The 19,476-nt window shown below is 47.0% G+C and overlaps 1 protein-coding gene across 1 annotated transcript; it reads right to left on the bottom strand.

Annotated features, from left to right (window-relative positions):
* Window positions 1-719: 719 nt before the first annotated feature.
* ahdc1 (AT hook, DNA binding motif, containing 1) lies at window positions 720-18,936 on the bottom strand. Its single transcript, XM_078268295.1, is given in 7 exon segments — window positions 720-1,994; window positions 2,615-4,361; window positions 4,852-6,563; window positions 6,701-7,563; window positions 7,566-7,938; window positions 8,241-8,429; window positions 18,375-18,936. Coding segments are annotated over 4 exon segments (4,602 nt in total). The 5' UTR covers window positions 7,852-7,938; window positions 8,241-8,429; window positions 18,375-18,936; the 3' UTR covers window positions 720-1,994; window positions 2,615-2,620.
* Between the last annotated feature and the right edge of the window lie 540 nt (window positions 18,937-19,476).

Below are 19,476 nucleotides of genomic sequence, written 5' to 3'. Positions count from 1 at the left end.
AATACTATTATTCTGTATAGTACTAAAGAAAAGTCTGAAAGAGCTGTTGCTCTGCACCCTCTTTCTCTCTGTCATGTAGTGTTGTTGACAGTGCCTGTTCCCTTCCACCATGAAGTGGAATGTCACAGCAAACACATTTCCTCTGGCCATGTCTGAGTCTATTTAGTCAGCCTGTTGACAAACTGTACACAATATGCAGCCAGTAAACTCCCCCCATCTGCTTTCTTTCTCTCTCACTGTCTGTCTGGCACACACACACACACGCACGCACTCACACACACGCACACACACACACGCACACACACACAAAATGTGCTCTATTATAGCAAGTTTCCCTGTGAGGACATCAAATGAGCATGGGGTCCCTTCCTGTCACCTCTCTGTGGTACCACCAGCCTTTACGATGTTACACTATTTCCTTATTTGGATGAGGAATTTTGAAACTACATTTTTGTACATTTTGTTTCAGTGGCTTTAAAACCTCTGACGTTTTTTTCTGATTTCCTCTGTCTGTTTTTTTTCTTTCCCCTCCAACACATCCTCCCCTCCCCACCATCCATTCCTCTTCCCCTCCCTTTACTCCCTGTCGAATTGTGTCCTTGACTGAACTCTCATGCTCACAGTCCCAGACAGCCCAATACTTAGGGAGGCTGTAAAACACACACACGCTCACACCTTGCATAATCCCTTAAAGAACAGCATGCTATAGACAAGATTACCAATGGCAAGAACAGAATGTGTATTTAAATATTTTGCACCTCAGATACATACATGATATGTAACAGACAGATATACATTTTTTTCATCACAAAAACCACCAAACAACACAAGACCACAGAAAAAAGAAGGGAGAGAGTGAAAGAGAGAATGAGACCCCACCAAGACTTTGGTGTCTGGGGAGCTTCACTCCTTTTGACCCCACAGGCACGCACACACGCTCACACAAACATAAATGCACACATACACACAAATACATGCATTACTGCAGTCACACAAACACACCCTCCTCTGCCTCACATTCGCACACAGAAAACAAGAGTCTCTTTGGGGCCATTGTGTGATTTCAATGTCTTTCCCTTGTAGTTAAAACAGCAAAACACAGGATGTTGGTTCTCCATGCTGCAGTCCTCTCTCCCCCCGCAGAGCAGAGAAACCATGGCTGAGGAGGGCATGTTGATGATGGACCCTCAGAGTGAAGAGGAGGCCTCTGGCTTGGAGCTGGAGTTGTATGTACAGATGCTGGTATTTCAAGAGCAGAAACTGGTTTAGTCCACTTTTCTCTTATGGGACACAACACAAGGAGTGCACAGAGCGGGACATTTGCTAGGCTTGTGGTATTTCAAAAGTTGATTTGGGCTCAGATGCGGTTCAGGTTAGGGCACAAGACAGAAATGCAGGGTTAGTGTAGGTCGAGTGCAGAACACAGTTGCTGGTTTAGCAGAAGAGGGGAGGTTAGGAGAGAACAGAGGAAAGAAACAGAAAGAGAGAGCGGTGTGATCGTCCATATTGCAGATGTACAGAACAGGATCAGAAATATTTGGCAAGAGACAGACTTCTGGGAAACAGAGTCCTCTGTGTATCAGAGCAGGACTTGAAGGTTTGTCTCTGTCCATCAGTGTCTGGTATTCATCTGTCAGCTCCTCTTGGCCATTCCCTCATTCCAGCATAGAGTGTGAGTGAGTGTACACATGTGATTTTATGTGTCCATGTATAGGTAGTAAATTAATCTGCACGTGTGTGTGTGTGTGTGTGTGTGTGTGTGTGTGTGTGTGTGTGTGTGTGTGTGTGTGTGTGTGTGTGTGTGTGTGTGTGTGTGTGTGTGTGTGTGATTGCAGTTAATCTTGATTGTCAATGCTGGAGAATAAAAGCTTTACTGTCCAAAGCTGGCAGCTAAATTCTCACCCTTCATTTCACAGCCTCTCACAAGAAGTCTCCTTCACAAAAAGAAGAAAAAAAAAACTTTGCAATTCTGTAAAAGCTTGGATTGAATGCACCTGAAAGAAAAAGAGAAAAAGAGATGAGAGATAGAGTAATATTAGACTGTTATTTTTGACAGTCGTAAAATAAAAATCATACTGTACTTGACAGTATTTTACAGATCTTTGCAAATATACTTTACTGTAAACAAAGACATTTTTCCATTTGATTTGGTGCTAAAAGTAATGGTAAGTAATGTGTGCACTGTGGTGTCATTGCTGTTGTACTCCATTTTTTATTTACACATTTGTAATTCAACTTAAGAGTTTACATGCCTTTCACTTGTTATGAGACACAAGATACCATAAAACACATTCCAATCCACCTAGAACTTCTATTAAATGAACAAATTGTAAACAACAATTACTAATAGTGCTTCATCATCCAATTAAATACCTAGTAATGATCAGCTTTACAATTTGGTGTATCTACTGATGGATAGATTAATTCATTCATCCGTGAAGTATTTTTTTCTTTTTATTGTCCATATCATTATCAATTAATGAACTGCTTTCAAAACGAAAGTATGGTCATCCTCAGTAATAAGACACACTCCTCTGGAAATTTCTATTTATATAGTGGTGGTCCTTAGTTTTAGGACGGCCTTATTGTTTGTACAAAGGTTGAATAAACGTACCTGCTGTTACAGGCTGGTAACGCTGAAGCTGTCATCATTGGCTGTGTCAAGGAGCTGGCACAGCACCCCACCTCCCTGAGTTGCTTGGGAGGGGTAGCGGTGTCCCATACCCTGGTAGGATTGGTGGGACAAGGAGAAGCCACCAGTGTCCTCCTGATGGGGTGAAGAGTCCAGGGGAGGTTTGGGGTATGGGGAGTGAGGCAAGGGGACCTGGCGGTGGCCTGTGCTCATAGTGTGGGGGGTCAGATCCCGCTTGTGGGGGGGCACGGTCAAGGGAGGGCTGCACTCCTCATAAAGCGCAGGTGTTGAGTGGGAGTGGAGGCTGGTACTGGGGTTGGAGTGTGTATGGGAGGGAAGGTGAGGGTTGGTGTGTGTATTGTGGTGGGGTTGATTGTTGGCGTGAGGGTTTGAGTGGGACAGGGGGTTGCTCTGGAGGAGTGAGGTGGAATGGGTGTGTGAGCTCAGGCTTGCGTGGGGCTGTGTATTGTGATGGTGTGGGTCATGGGGAGTCGGGTTCATATGTGTGTGTGTGTTCACATTTGGGCTAGCGAGCGGATTACCATGTGTATTTCCATGAGGACTTGAGTGTGGGTTGCTGTGTGTGTGCACGGCTGTATTTGAGTGTGTGCTGTGAGAGTGCGGGCTGGGGCTGCCACTGTGCGATGTTTGTCCGTACCAATAGGGGGAGCTGCAATAGCTGGGAGAGTCATACTGCGAGAACTGTGGGTCTTTTGGAGGGGGGCGATGTGAGGGACTCAGTGCGGTGGCACAGTGGGGTGTTATCCGTGGTGAGGGAGAGCAGGAGGGGGAGAATGTCCTGGACAGGACAGGGTGGTAAGACTGGGGTGGAGGAGGGGTGGGCTTGGGAGGGTAAGGGGGAGATGAGACACTGGGTGAGAGGGAAGAAGAGGACTCTCCAGGGTATAAGGCTGGATATCGCTCCTCAGAGGAAGGTGTGGATGGGTGGGCAGAATAGGGGGAGGGGTACTCACAGGGGTCCTGGAGGTAGCTGGAAGATGGTGCAGGATTGGGAGTGGCCAGGGGAGAGAGACTACTACTGTCTCCACTGTAATAGTCCAGTCCCTCCTGGAACAGCCCAGACCCCTCTGGACCTGCAGCAGTCACTGCTCCTCCAGCTCCAGATGTAGAGGCAGCCTTGCCCCTACCTTTGGCTCCTGATGGCCGCTCTCTCTGACATGGAGACAAACCCCCTCTGCCTCCTCTAGATCCTCTGCCCCGCCCTCCAACCCCTCCCCGCTTGGGTCCATGAGTAGGCGTTGGGGAAGGACTGGATGGGGAATCAGAGTGTAAAGCAGAACCCCCTTCTTTTTCTGATTGTGGTTCAGTACGTTTCCTTCGACCGCGACCGGGTTTGCTGGTTCCCCCGCCCTGGAAGAGGACGTTCTGGCTCCAGTTATACGAGGGCCCCGAAGCACTCTCATGCCAATCCATCATCAACTTCTCCAAGCTGGACAGACTTGATTGAACACCCTCTCCACTTACAGAAGCAGCCTCATTTAGTTTGTACGTGCCGCATGTGGAGCTAGGTCCACTACCAGTGGCTGCAGAGCCAAGATGTGAAGAGTCAGAGGAGGATTCTGATAGACTTTCAGGAAAAGGTTGTCGCTTGGCCTTCTGGGGGGTGTAGTTTGAGATATCCAAGATGTCTTTGGACTCACTGGAGCCATATTCACTGTAGCCGTGGTACTGAGGTCCATAGCTGTCTGACCAGCTACCATAACCTTGTCTGAAAAAGAAACACAAATTGTAAAACACACAAACACCCTTAAGAAATGTGCAGGTATTTTAATTTTCCCTGCTCTGTGTTGCAATATCACCAATCAATAAGAGGAACCTGAAGAGAAAACTACTAATGCAGGTTCTGACTATAGATTCCTAGCTGGATAAACAGTGCACATTTTAGCCCTGAGTTAACTGATGTCAGGTATCAACCGTTAGTTAGCACATGGTGGACATGGTAAAATAGGAAATGATGTGCAAGGGCAAAAAAGTAAGTATTAAGTAATTCACATCTCTTTGATCCTGCTGTGGCCAGACTTTTATTAGTTGGTAAAAAAAATAATTTAATACTAAGAAAACATTTAATCCATTATTCATTAAAAACCCTTTCATACCATAAATCAGATTATGTGTGAAAAGGCCACTCAGAACTTTCTTGAATTCACTGTATTCATTTTTGAGTATTTTTATGATGACAGGCCGCACAAGTGATTTACCTGTAGCTCCACTGATTGGAGTTGTACTGTTTGTAACCTTCTGGAGAGGAGGAGCTGAAGGGGCTACTTTTGGCCACAGACATGTACCCTCCTCCTGGTGATGTGGGTCCTGTTGACTCCCCCCGCACCATGGAGGAATGACCTGCTGCAGAATATCCACCATAGCTTCGCCTGGCTGCTGCCTGGTAGCTAGAATAACCCATTTGACCAAGAGTGGTGGCCTTGCCACTGCTGGGTCCAGATCCATATGCAAAACTGCAATCTGATAATCTCTGTGGCACTGCAGGAGAAGAGGATGAGTAGCCAGAGGAGTAGTGGCCAAAAGAGGATGGATGGGGAGAACTAGGAGAGTGTGAGAGAGATGGAGGAGTGGTTTTGGGATAGGTAGAAGTGGTGGGGGAGGTTTGGGCAAGGCTGCCATAGCTGTATGGAGGCCTTGCTGAGGAGCAATGTGTCTGGGCTGAACCCTCCACCCCAGAACTTGCACCCTTGGAGCTCCACTTGGGGAATGCGGGTGACCAGCTGTGACCCGTAGCTGGACTGGATGGCTCATAACCAGGGTTGGATGAAGCTTTTCGGGGGTCTGACTGTGAGGAGGAGATGTCCAACAAGTCTGATGAATCATCTGAGTCGAGGAGGGACCGGAAATATCCAGCAAACAGGCCTTGTGAGTCCTCCCCAGCTGGCCCAACCCCTCTGCTTCCTCCTGAACTGCTGTAGGTACCTCCCCTTCCAACCTCACAGGAGGAAAACCCCCCCCTTGGAGATCCACAGAGCTGATACCCAGTCAAACCTTTCTCCTTGTCCATACCCCCCTGCCCCCAGCCACCTGCCCCATTGGGCCACTCCTGCCCCATGGACACCCCATCCCCTTTAAATGCACCATTTTTTCTCACACGTCTCTTCCTGACTATTTTCTCGCCCCCAGGCTCAGTTCCTACGATACCCCCTCCCCTACCACCCACACCCTTTCCCCTTTTCCTAGGTAATCCATGCTCAGACAGGGGGCTCGGTTTCCGTTTCTTGCCAATGGATTCAAAGAAGTCACTGAAGGTGCTCTTATTGCGCTCACTGCCCCCAATCCCCCCTGCTCCTCCTCCACCTCTTCCAGTGCCCCCTCCTCTGCCACCTCGGGGGCGTCTAAACCCAGTGAGCCGGTGGAGCATGGTGGATATTCCAGGGTTTTCCAAGGGAGTATGAAAGCTTTCTGGCTCACTGGGTGTCCAGCAACGTGGGGGAGAGCAGCGGCCAGTGGCAGGGGGCTGGCGGTTTAAAAAGGCCAGCTTGGACAGAACATCCCCATACTCTGTTTTCACATCATTTGTATCATTAACATAGGATGGATAAGGGGAAGGGAGTTTAGTCCGCCGCCGCCTCTGGGGCTTCTTGGCCTGGTCTCCATTACCACCAGCATTCCCTGCATTCGGAAGCTCTCCCGGTATTCCTGGCACAGCCTGTTTAGGTGGTCGTCCCCGCCTACGTTTGAGAATAACAGGCATTTCTCCAGGAGGGAACATCACCATAACACTCTTCCCATTGTTCTTCATTCGGAGAAGTGCAGTCGGCTCACGAACTACCTCTGAGCCCTCTAGACCGCCATCATTGCCTTTCTCTGTCCCTGTAACTGTCTCCAAATTGGAAATCTTGTAGCTCTTCTGACGGCGGCTAAGGCTGACGGGAATGCGAGCTACCTTGACAACAATCTTCCTCACCTGTAAAGCAGAGAACATCAAACATGGGCATTACAAATCCATTACAAATTGTGTAAACATCTATTTCATTCATGGTATGAAATTGTGTGTTATGTCAAGGAGCAACGACAATGATATGTAACTATAAATTTACTTACGCCTACAAAGCGCCCACGTCTCCGGTTATTAGGAGGAGATACCCCCAACTCCGCAACAGGTTCCTGTTTCACAGTTTGCAAAGATGCAGCGATGGTGGATGTGTTGGAAAATGGGAGATGAGGTGGGGCACGATGAACTATGGACTGGGCTGCCTGACGCTGTTTCACACTTTTAGGAGCTGCTTTATGGACAGATTTCGGTGTGGGTCTAGACCTGGATTTAGGTCCAGGTTTATGCCCAAGTCTGGGTCCAGGTTTAGGGATAGCTTTAGGAGCAGGTTTGGGTACAGTTAGAGCAAGAGCAATGTCTGTAGGGCAGGGAGCTGTGGGGAGAACAGCCTCCACAGACGAATGCTCTTCATTCTCTCCAACAGCCACTTCCTCCTCTTTAACCCTCCAGATCTTCTCCAATACGTCATCATCCCCCTCTCCTCCCCTCTCCCTCCCTGCTCTCTTCTCCCCATCCTCTATGCTTCGGCGGAGGCGGGAGGATTTGCGCAAGTGACAGGGGAAGCGGGGACGTCCAGAGCTGCGGAGTGCATACTTCTTCTCTGCCTCCACAGGTAGAGGGGAGGAGTCTGTGTTTGGGGTTGGACCAATGGGGACTGGACAAAAGGTTGAGGGATTGTCTGTCTCCGCAGTAAGCACCGGGGCTGCCCACTGGTTAGAGGAGGCAGGATGATTGGCAAGTGCCAAAGACAGGGGTTGAGGTGAGGTTGTGTGTATGGCCTCTGGTGTGAGAGTTCTGGAGTGTTCGGGTCCTACAGAACCCGTATGTGGGTTGATATCCATGTGTCCACAATTATCCATGTGTGCGTGTGAAACAACCTGTGCATGCACATCTGGGTCTATGTGCGTTTGTTTTGAGTCTCCGTCTGCCTGCGCTGGCAGGTGCTGAGCCCCAGCCTTTTCTGTAGATGGAGGCCGTTGGCCAGGTACGAAGGAGAGGACGGAAAGTGGTCAGAGGTCACCGGTGCCAGTCCATCATTAGAGGGATACTGGGACCCCTCCTGAAACCCAAGCTCCCTGGTCCAGAGCTCAGGCCCTGTCAGCTCCTCCAGCCCCCCCACACACTTTTTTTCCTTTGTCCCACCAAAGCCCACTTGAGCCCCAGTTTGGCCTGAATGTAGGTGATCTGACAAGCCACTCATTCAGTGGACAGTCTTGCTGGTACTGTGGGAAGTGTTTCTTCTTTGTAGCTATCTTCCCTCTAACAACAGACAAGATGCTTCAATGACCTGAGGACAGAAATAAAAACAATATTATCAATAATATTATATTGTAATATTATCAACTGGATAGGAAGTCTTTTTATAGGAATTTCTTGTTGCATTTGAGACATTTCATCTAAACTTCTTGCCGCTAAATATATTGGTCATTGTAAGGCATTAAACACTATACATATAAAACGTTCAGCACAGATGAAATTGCGGTTGTGATAGAATTTTTGGCAATGGGCCATACACCTAATTCGTAACCCACTCTATTCTATTAACTGTACCACCCACACAGCAGCATGACAACATTAGATTACATTTACCATTCATAATCTGCTCAATCAGTTGCTTTTACCGAATGGTTGTAGCGCTGATTTTGATTCTGAGTTGAGCCTCAGTCTGTCTGCCTGACTGGCGCTGTTCTGCAGGGGATCATTGGGTCATCAATACTGCAGAGGAGAGCTCAAATACTTCTCTCTCTCCCCTCTGCTCCTGTCTTTTGCCCATTGTTGCTACAGGGAGAGACAGACAGACAGACAGACAGACAGACAGACAGACAGACAGACAGACAGACAGAGGAAGGAACAGAGTTGAAGAAGGGGTGAGAAACGGTGAGTGGGGAAAACAAAAAGTAAGGAGTGAGAAGGAGGGTGGAGCAGGAAGAAAAAGAGAATAAGAGATTAGTACATGATGTCACAGCATGCTTCAGACCAGACTAGAATCAGTATTTTGGTGATTGCTGCATCATCTCACATCAGACACTATTTTTTTGGAGGATGACTTGCAATATACATTTTTAAACTCTAGTATTTCATTTCAATGTGAACCAGCAGATTGTAGGTACACATAAGCCTGTGCCACTTTATTTATTCTATTGGAGGAGCATCACTACATGATGACGAACAGACTCAGGTATTGTGTGTGGGATTGAGTGAGTTGTGACAAATTTTTCAATCTCACCATATTTGAGTGAGTAGATTTTCATGTTGTAAAAATACACAAAATTATAAAAAGCAATTGAGTAGTGGTGAAAAGCACACATACTCACACTGCATGCCACATTTCATCCAAACTATTGAAATGCATTACAAAGCACTAGACTTGGAGGGTGCAACAAGAATGAGAATGTGTGAATAATCGCAACCACCAGGGGGAAGCAGAGAGGTGATGAATAGAGGTGTTGAGGGGATGGAGAGATGAAGGTGACAGAAAGACAGGAACGATAGAGGGATTATAGAAACCCAGAGCAGAGGAGAAATGGAAGTACAGACTGCCAGAACACAAACAAGTCTTACGAAATCTGGACCACACGTGCTATCAGACTCACACGTGACTTCACACATGCACATATTCAAACACAAATACAAGCATGTGTGCCACACTTGCACGCATATACACGCACGGCTGGCTCCAACACTGTACCACACTGCACATACAACACAATCCTGTCCATCCTCAGATCTCTCTCTCTCCAACATATGGCTCTGATTAGGAGGGAGGGAGAACGACAGAGAGCGAGAGGGAAAGAAAGTGGGGGAGAAGGATTGGACAGGGTGAAAGACACAAATAAGTGTGTGAATGTGTGAGAAAGTATGAGAGAGGGCGAGAGACAGGAGAAGTGCAGGGAGGTGAAATACGTGACTGATATGGAGAAAGGATGGGAAGTGGAGGGGTAGACAGAGGCAGACAGATTTAGGAGGAGAGAGAAAAAGTTGAAGGAGGCGAGAGGAGTAACAGTAGAGGAAGAGAAGGAGGAGTGTGAGAGTTTTGCTGTAGCAGAGTTTAGGGCTGCACACATGGAGCAGACCAACCTCAACGTTCTGCTACTCTAAGGAATGACACAACTAGGACAAACACACATGGAGATAAACACACACAGAGAGACACACACACACACACACACACTTTCTTTAACCCCCTCACCCACTCCCTCCTGTGCCCAGTGCTGCCTCCCTGCTTCGCTTCTCTCCCATTATCGTTCTCACTTTCTCTCTCATCTTATTAACAGCATTCTCTAATTAAGGCTCCATCTGACCGGTGTATGAGAGAAGGAGAAGAACACATGCTTTAATTAAACATTGCTGCACATGTGCTTACACATAGATGCACACACTATCACTCACAAACACACAAAGACACATGCAAATATTCCCCCACAGCTTCATCCTCCCACACACTCACACATCGCATTTGCACATAAAGACATGCATGTCACACACACACGCACACATATATAGTAATGCACGATCACACACAAAACAAAGACACACATGCAAATATCCCTCTACTGTGCTTGGCAGGGGGCATTCTGACAGAGCTTAGATGCCAGCCAATCAAATGCTCCCACTATGATTCATTGTTTAAGAAAACACTCCTGGCATCCATCAGCTGTCATTCCAATATATTCACCGTCATACGTAGCAAATGCTTTTTGGTGCATTTTACTGTGAATGGCTGTGGGGCTTTAGAACACACAGTGGCGTAGTATTGTCTCGATGGTGAGCACTGCTCCCACATGATGATCTGTTGAATCTGTTTCACAAAGAGCAGCTCTCATATTGACTATTCGGTTTGAAAATGTTTGATTATGTATATTTCTCATCTGCACGTAAAAAGTATTTTGTGCTTGGTACAGGAAAGGCAACAACAGCACAACACACTTCAGAGTGCATGTATGTGCACACATGCCAGTGTGAAACCAGAGACGAGAACTTGTCATTTTTCAGTTTGGGCAGTTGCCCTGTTGTGCATAGTCTGAGAGGAACAATCATTCTGTACATGGTATCTGTACAGCATATCTATTCTCTTTCCATCTATCTTACTGCCACAAAGGCTTGCAGACTCACAGGCCTGCCAGCAGCAACCCTCAATGAGGAACTAGACCTTGCGCGTGTGTGTGTGTGTGTGTGTGTGTGTGTGTGTGTGTGTGTGTGTGTGTGTGTGTGTGTGTGTGTGTGTGTGTGTGTGTGTTTGTGTGTGTGTGTGTGTGTGTGCGTGTGTCTTCCTGGGTGTGTGTTTGTAAAAGCACTCACTGAGCTCTAACGGGTGTGCAGTTGTTGCTAAGAGACAGGCAGCAGCACCGAAACAGCATGGGGGGGGGGGGCATGGAGGGGAGAGAGAAAGAGGCAGTGAGAAAGAGGTGGTGAGGGGAGGAGGGGGAAGCTCCACAGAGAGGTTTAGACAGATAAGAAGAAGGGGGGATAAAACAGAGAGATGGAGAGAGTGTATGTGAGGCCAGGAGAGAAAAAGAGGTGGGGAGGGGGGTCCACAGAGACTGAGTGACACCGTGTAGAAACTCAACTACCATCAGCCTCTCGTTCTTCCACACCACCTCGACTCTGATTCAACCTCAATCTTCATCCCCAACAGCCTCAAACCTACATACAACACACAAAAAATTCACAACTTTTAATAAAAAAAAAAAAAAAAATGATTGAGAGAAAAATAATGCAAAAGACAATCAACAAAACTGTTTAACAACGTGATGACCAACTGTTTTTGACTCGTGCATTGTTTTCAGTGAAAGACAGTGTGGAAACAAGTGCGTCATGTCGTATTCCACATAAAAAAATTCTGTCTGACTTTGTCAATAAAACATTACACATTACATGACATTATACTGTACAGCATCCCTTTAAAGTGGCCACTGAACTGTAAACACTTACTTTGTGTAGTAATCAAATAAAATACTTATCCATGAATTACAGGTCTCTGAGTGTGAAAAATTAAATGGAAATGTATTTCTAATGCATATTGATGTGATAAAAACAAACCTTATTCAACTTCAGCAGCATCACAGAACACAAAATCATTTAACATGAGCACAAACTAAACAGTACCTAGACATCATCTTAAACTGATCCCAACTGATTCCTACTGTGGGAAAAAAAGTTTTCAATATTTTTCTCAATACCCAGCCAAACAGTGCAGAGTTTTAATTCAACTATATGAAAAATAAATCAAAATAGGTGAAGTTATAAGGTTTTGCTTTGACTGCAGTGTATGCCCAATAGGCAGTAACACCGAACAGTGAGAATTTCAGCACATCCAAACTTAACAGACCTGGGTTTTTTGCGAGCTTGAGGTGTGTGTAAGTGTGCCAAAGGGGGAGAGGAATGTTATACACATATATCGCACTACTGGGGCTGACATGCTTGCACACAAATTACCACCAGCAACCTACAAAAACAGAGTTGAAGTTTGGGCGATTTGGGGGAAGTTTCTGCAGCTCCATACACTCTCACGTCAGTCAAACAGAGACTGTCCAACTCAAACACTTACATACAGACCCTCACCCCCCACCCCAAATTCACTCACACTCTCCTTCACTCTGACCTCTCCTCTCTTTCTAACCCACTCACATCCCACCCGTCCTGCCCCCCCTGCATCTCCCCAGCTGCAGGAAATTCCTAATGATCTCCATCATCAGTGTGCGTGCTGTATCTCCTGCCAAGAGCAAGCATGTGTACGCACACACACAACAAACACGCACACAAAGCATATAAATGAACAGAGTGCAAAACATAAACCATATGTGCAGACAAACAAAAAGGCAGACAGACGAACAGACAGACAGACACATGCACAGAACTAACGTAAACAGACTTCACACAGACCAAATACAGTGGCGGCTCAGCCAAGGATGCACAAGGGGGACTGGAGAAGTAGCTCGAAACACTAGTCAACACAAAACCAGGACCTCCCCCACCCCCATCTGACTGTCTGTCTTCTGTTGTTTCTGCAGGAACATACATGGTGTAGTTATTTTAAGACTAGGAGGACTGTATTACCCCTTCCTCTTCCTCCTTCACCCCCCTCCTCACTTCTCTTCCTCACTGTTCCCTCTCTCATCTCTCTAGCACCCACCCACACACACCTCCCACCCCCAGTTTCTCTCCCACAACACACGTTCCCACTCCCCAACACCCCTCCCTCATCTTCAACTCAGCCTGACACTCTCTCTCCTCTCTCTTTCTCTCCTCTCTCTTTCTCTCACTCTCTCCTCTCCTGCAGGCAGTTTCCTGGCGCTGCTGATGGCCGTCCCTCAGTCAGGTCATGTGATCATCCGCGCCAGCTGGGAACAGCTAGGAGTGTGCACGTGTGCACTCAAAAACACATATGGGATTACAGATACGCAGGGATACGTCTGCAAACACACACAAACACATGCAAATACAGGAAGATGAAACCAACCACTTAGGTGCAAACACAGAAACGCTCCCACTTAAAGTTCACACAGGTGCACACACACACACACACACACTGAGCTGACATGTACACACAAATAGGGAGAAACACACAAGTGCGAGCAAAGATGCACGCTTACACTGACGCACACTGCACGTATTCACGCTGGCGAGAACTCACAGACGCACTTAAAAACCACACATACCGACACACATAAGCACAGTCACGCATATCTACCTCACACACAGAGGACACACAAACCAGATGCTTGGACCCTGACACACTCAAACCTTGAGGCCAGTGTTTTGGAGAGGGGCCTCTGTGCTGCGCCCCTGACTTTCTGACTCCTCCTCTTCCCTCCATACTCCTGTTCCACAGTTGCTGTGGGAGACGCTGCTGCAGCGCCCGTTGCCAAGGAGAAGGCTGCTGGCTGTTTGAACAACAATGGCCGCCTTGTGAACATTCCAACTGTAGGTACTGACAGCTCATCAGCCACAGCCTCAACATAAATACCGTTTAAAGCACACGCAGACACATGCATGCTGCTCACAATACACACTGACGCTACACAACTGTACCTCTCTGATTCTTGGCCTCAAGCCTGAATGAAGTAACACTCTCACACACAAACACAATAAGGCATGCACACAAACACACATCTGTGCACGCTCTAAGAAATTATGACTTCTGCTGAAAGGATAAGAAACCCTTCCTTTCCTCTGTCTACCTGCATCTCTCTACCCTCTCTCTCTCTCTCTCTCTCTCTCTCACACACACACACACACACACACACACACACACACACACACTCAGTGCGCAGTACATTCATCCATCTTCCCCCTTCTCCCCGACTACTCTGTCTTTCTCTCTTATCTCTTTCTCTCTCCTCCCCCTCCACAGCCTCCTGCTTTCACTCTCTCACTCGCTCTTCACTTGCTCATCCCTGCCTCTCTTTCTGTCTCAGGAAGTGTGTGTTCTTACTCTCACGCACACACACACACACATGTTGAGGACACAAATTCACACACAAAGAGGCACACACAATCTCTTTCTCTCCTGGAAGGTAGCGAATCTTTTCGTCCCTTGGGGGCATACACTTCCTCAGAGAAGGAGGGAAAAGGGAAAGAAGAAAGATAACTAGAAACAAGGGTGGAACGGGCAAGAGAGGAAGAGGAAGAGAGGAAGGGAGGGAGAGAAGATAGAAACAGAAGAGGGTGAAAACTATATTAACAGCGGGGATTTATAGACAGACCCCTTAGTGCTCTGATTATCTGTTCATATTGATGGGACGACATTGAAGCCACGCTGGTGGAACGTTGAGACGGTGCTGAAGCCAAATTGGGATGGGGGGGTCGGGGGTGTAGAGGAGAATCACTAACAAGTCACTGCTTATCCTCTGACTCACTGTTTTTAACAAACCCAGACACATCTATATGCACACACACACACCACTAAAAACGAAGATAACTCTAACACGCTGACGCACGGGCATAAGAAATCAGACACTGTACATGTGTAAGTATGTTGATCTGCAGATAGGTGTGTGTGTGTGTGTGTGTGTGTGTGTGTGTGTGTGTGTGAGAGAGAGACAGCGAGTATGTGGTGTGTGCCAAAAATCGAGAGATGTGTGTGTGTGTGTGTGTGTGTGTGTGTGTGTGTGTGTGTGTGTGTACGTCTGCGTGTTTTCCCCATCTCTCGCTCCTCTTTAATAATTGAGCTGATTCTGTCCAGCTTGTTAGGGAGGTACACAGCAGCTTCACACTATGTCTTTCTCTCCTTCTCATACTCTCATGCGCTCCAGCTCTCCCTCCTCATCCTTCCATCTTGCCACTGTCCCTTCATTTATCACTCCTTTTCCTTTCTGACCCCTCTGTCCTCTCTCTTTCTCTCTGTCCCTTCCCCCAGCTCTCCTCTCCCTCTTTCTTCGCAAATCCCTCCTGTTCTTTGACCTCTCCCTCGCCTCTTGCAGTTTCACCCCCTCCAACTCCCTCCATCCCGCTGCCCTCCATCATCCCTCTCCTCTTGTCTCCCTCCCTCCATCCTCTGGAGGTGAGAGGTCGAAGCTTCCTCTCCACTGTCAGACTCAAACCGGCTGAAACCAGCCAGGTGTGTGGGGGGGGGGGGTGTGAAGGAGAATGAGGAAAATGAGGAGGTAGGTGAGGGGGACATATAGGAAAGGAGGGAGGGAAGGAGTGGAAGAAGAAGAAGAAGAAGAAGAAGAAGAAGAAGAAGAAGAAGAAGAAGAAGAAGAAGAAGGGGATGCCTAAAGGACAGATACATGGAGTCGGGGGCAAAGGGGTTAAAAAGCAAAGGAGGTGAGATAAAAGAGAAAGGGAGATGCCTTCTATTGAGTCAGTGGCTTTGGCGCGGAGGAGCCGTTTTATGAATGTATTGTGTGGGAGGTGACAGAAACGAGCATACAAACACTGCTTACACTAATGCTAAATGGTTGCTGTGTGTGTGGGTGCAGGTGTGTGTGTGTGTGTGTGTGTGTGTGTGTGTGTGTGTGTGTGTGTGTGTGTGTGTGTGTGTGTGTGTGTGTGGGAGGTGAATGTTTACCTGACTGTGACTAAAGCTATTTCACTTCAGGTGACGATTACATTAATAGGAGTCGTGAAAGACAGGACCCTTCACTCCAAGGACAAAGTAATGACTAATAATTGTACCCAGTACTATAGCTTGTTGCATAGTGGAAAATACTAAAAGTTGTAGAATAATAAGAGTTCTTATTGGATGTAAAGAAGTTTTTTTAACAGCAGACCATGGAAACCTTGCAGTACAGTATAACACATCTGATTTGGAAACAAGAGCAGAAAAAACATTCATATTATTTGCATCCAAATATTACGCTTAAAGCCATCTTCTGAATATAGAGTATAGCTCTAAGCTCTAACCAACCAGATTTTGTCAATATGAATAGATTGTTTAGGTGAATGTGTGCCCTAAAAATCAATTCCTCATGTATGTTGGTATGATTTTAAGTGCTGAGTAGTATTGGCCTGACTGATTCACAACACTGGTGTAAATTTGCTTTGCCTAAATGGCACTATTACATCTGTTGTTGAGTTCAAAGGGGAGTGCCTGAATGATCTTTATCTGACTTCCACAAAACACCTGTAACCAGCTCTTTGTTGCATTTGACAAATCTTGAGCACAGCTAGAAGACAAATTCCTGAAATTAGATGCTTTGTAGTTGTAAGGAGAAGCCTGAGATTGTTTTTGGAAAATCAGCATTTGAACAAACTCAATCTCTAATAGGATAACTTTCTGATTTAGATTTGAGCAAGGTTTGTGTGGTCTATAACTTAGGGTACAATGATAAATTATAACACTACAAAGAGGTTTAATAACTGATTTTGTTTCCTTAGCTAATCTACTTCATGTTTAGACCTGATGCATCAATAAAGTGCATTCCATTCAACAGGTTGCACCATCCTGAACATAACTCAAAACTTCCCAAAACACCAGGAAATCAATGGAAGTCAATAAATATACTGTACAGGTCAATGTTTCATGTGTCTATATGTGTTTGTGAATGTGTGTGTGTGTGTGTGTGTGTGTGTGTGTGTGTGTGTGTGTGTGTGTGTGCGTGCGCATATATGAATATGTGTCCACTCCGTCTTCTCCATCTCCATGACGACCTCCATATCAAGAGGACATCTGACTACAGCAACCTCACATGCTGATAGGCAGAGAGAGAAAACAGGTGATTGGATGAGCTGTCGGCTGTCATATCGGCAGGGTGTATCTTTGTGACACTGCAACACACACACACACACACACACACACACACACACACACACACACACACACACACACTTGTCACTGTCATCAACCCACACACCTACGAACTGCAGCAAGGAGCAGACAAAAGGTACTTACACAGCACATACACACACACTTACACATGGAAGTACATGCATGCTTACACACAAAAAAACACACACAGCTTTGAGACGAGATGTGGTGTGTTAGGTGCACTGACCCTGCCAATGAGGACAGGAGAAACATCAACGGAGCTACAAGGCCGTTGCTATGACAACTAGCCCAGCTCACACAGGTAGGAAGCACAATAGGCCTAAGCTGTTATATGTTCACATTCTGTTTGTCACACACACACAGGGCCATGCACTCAAGACAAGTCAGACAGAGAGCGGCTGAATGCCAAGGTAAAGCCATTTCCTTTTCATTCCAGCATTCAGAAGGTTGAAATTATTCATCATGTCTAAGTGGACCTGCCAATAAGAGAACCACACTCTCTCAGTTGCTGCTTTAACTAGAAATTGAGAGAGTGAGACTGGCTGAATGTGAGACAGACAGACAGATATACAGACAGAGCATCACTCTGCATTCTAACAGCACCTGCACTAGGGCAGCCTGTGCACATCTCTGAGGGGCCCTTAAATAACGAACTGTCACTGCCCAGACACCGACATTGACTTCTCTCTCCCTCTCATCCTCTCTCCCTCTTCTCTCCTTCAGTTTCCCATGCACTCTTTCTTCCTTTGTCACCCCCACCCCCCTTCACAGACAAGAGCTGATAATCACCACCATATACGCCATGTCTCTCCAGCACACCGGCCCTGCTGCCACTGCAGGATGTGCTGCTGCTGTGTCCTGCCTAACTGCCCTGACAACTCAGGGGGCTCGGCTGCCAGGATGGAAACCCCAGGGCTGGACGCATCGACGGGACTCTTGGTGTCTCCTGTTTATATGTAAAACAAACACCTGTCCATCTTCAGGAGCTGGGCTCACAGTCAAACCTCTGGTATGTGTCACTGACATGTACATTCAGTATTATAAAAGTCACCAACAGAGGTACAGTCTATGGAGACAGCAAATTAACAAGACAGGTGTGTGTGTGTGTGTGTGTGTGTGTGTGTGTGTGTGTGTGTGTGTGTGTGTGTGTGTACGTGTGTGCATACAGTGTATAGAAAGTCTAGTAGGTGAGAAGATTGTAAATACTCAGAAAAAAAACAGGTGGGGGTACACAGTTCATTGTGCGCACATTCAACCACATTATGTGTGTGTGCGTGTGTGTATGAAAATCATAATTTAAGACCTCACCACACACGCTGCATGCCCACAGTAAAACCCAGATGACCCAGAAGCACGAATGCAGGGCTCCGTCCGTCAGCGGCACCGATGTGGTTAATGTAAAAGACTCAAACGGAAACGTAGCCAGAGATGCGCAGCACAACTGGCTGAGCGGACAGTAAGCAAATTTTTGGTGTTGTGTACACAAGACGCTGTAGCCTACACGCACTCACCAAGGGAAAGAGAGTCTGTGGGCTCGCGCTGGCTGCTGGAGCTGTTGCGGTGTCAACGCTGGCTGGGCTGTGGGCTCGCGCGGTTGTCGGTGACGGTGCTTCGCTCCTCTCCTCTCCTCTCCCGGGTCACGGAGCCGTTGCCTTAACGGCTGCAGCCGTCAGCGCGCAGCATGTCCCCTTCATTTGGGCTCCCCGCGTCGGAGGACGATCGCCCTCCCACATCAATGTAAACGTTGTCTCCTCCTGCCGTCGCGCGACACCGTCTCGTGCGGCTTAATGGAAAAACCGCTCCTCTGGCTCACATCAATATCTGCACCCACAAAGATGGGAAAGCAAAAACACAAAAGGAGGGGAAAAAATGAAAAAATGGTGAGCAGGGACGTTGGTTCACAGTCTTGCTCCCAATTAAGGTGCTGACATAACCGCGCTCGAGCCCTGTGCTCTGGTTTTGGTGACAGACACGGGACTCCCCAGTATGCGGGAGGCGAAAATCGACCGTGCGCCCGTGAGTCTCTGCCCCTGCAATTCCAGCTCTCTGTCTCTCGTGCGCCCCAGTCTCCGCTGTGCCTCTCCAACGTGCCTGACTGTTAAAGCCATCCGGGCACCCGTAGCTGGCCTCACTTTACACCTGTGGAACTATGGGAACAGTAGTTTACTGAAGACTGAAACAGAGCGAGCGAGAATGAGAGAGACAGCAAAGAGAGCGAGACAAGAGTGCAGTGGGAAGAATTTCGGAGGACTGTTAATAGTTGCCAGTGCCAGGGATGAAAATAACACGAGTATTATCGTATAATATTTTATAATAAAAGCTAAAGCTCCAATCTGTGGTAAAATAGGGTAAAACGTCAGGCCTGCTGTAAAGCCATTTCTATTTAGGTTAATTTATTAAGTCAATATCGGTCACACAGCTATACTGAATTGACTCAAATGCCATAATTTGTTTTTCATTACTTTTTTTGTTTTGTGTACCTGTTTTGTTACATGCTGTAGAATGCACACATATGATATTTAGCTTTAAGCACAAAACACCTGAAGTTTCCTCACATGAGCATTCGGAAAAGTAGGAAAATACTAAAACCAATAATAAAAATGTAAAGGCAGA

The sequence above is a fragment of the Sander vitreus genome, chromosome 14 (assembly GCF_031162955.1).
Source record: "Sander vitreus isolate 19-12246 chromosome 14, sanVit1, whole genome shotgun sequence".
NCBI classification, from domain to species: domain Eukaryota; kingdom Metazoa; phylum Chordata; class Actinopteri; order Perciformes; family Percidae; genus Sander; species Sander vitreus.
Note: the sequence above shows the minus strand (reverse complement) of the source record. Positions and strands in the feature narration are given on the sequence as shown.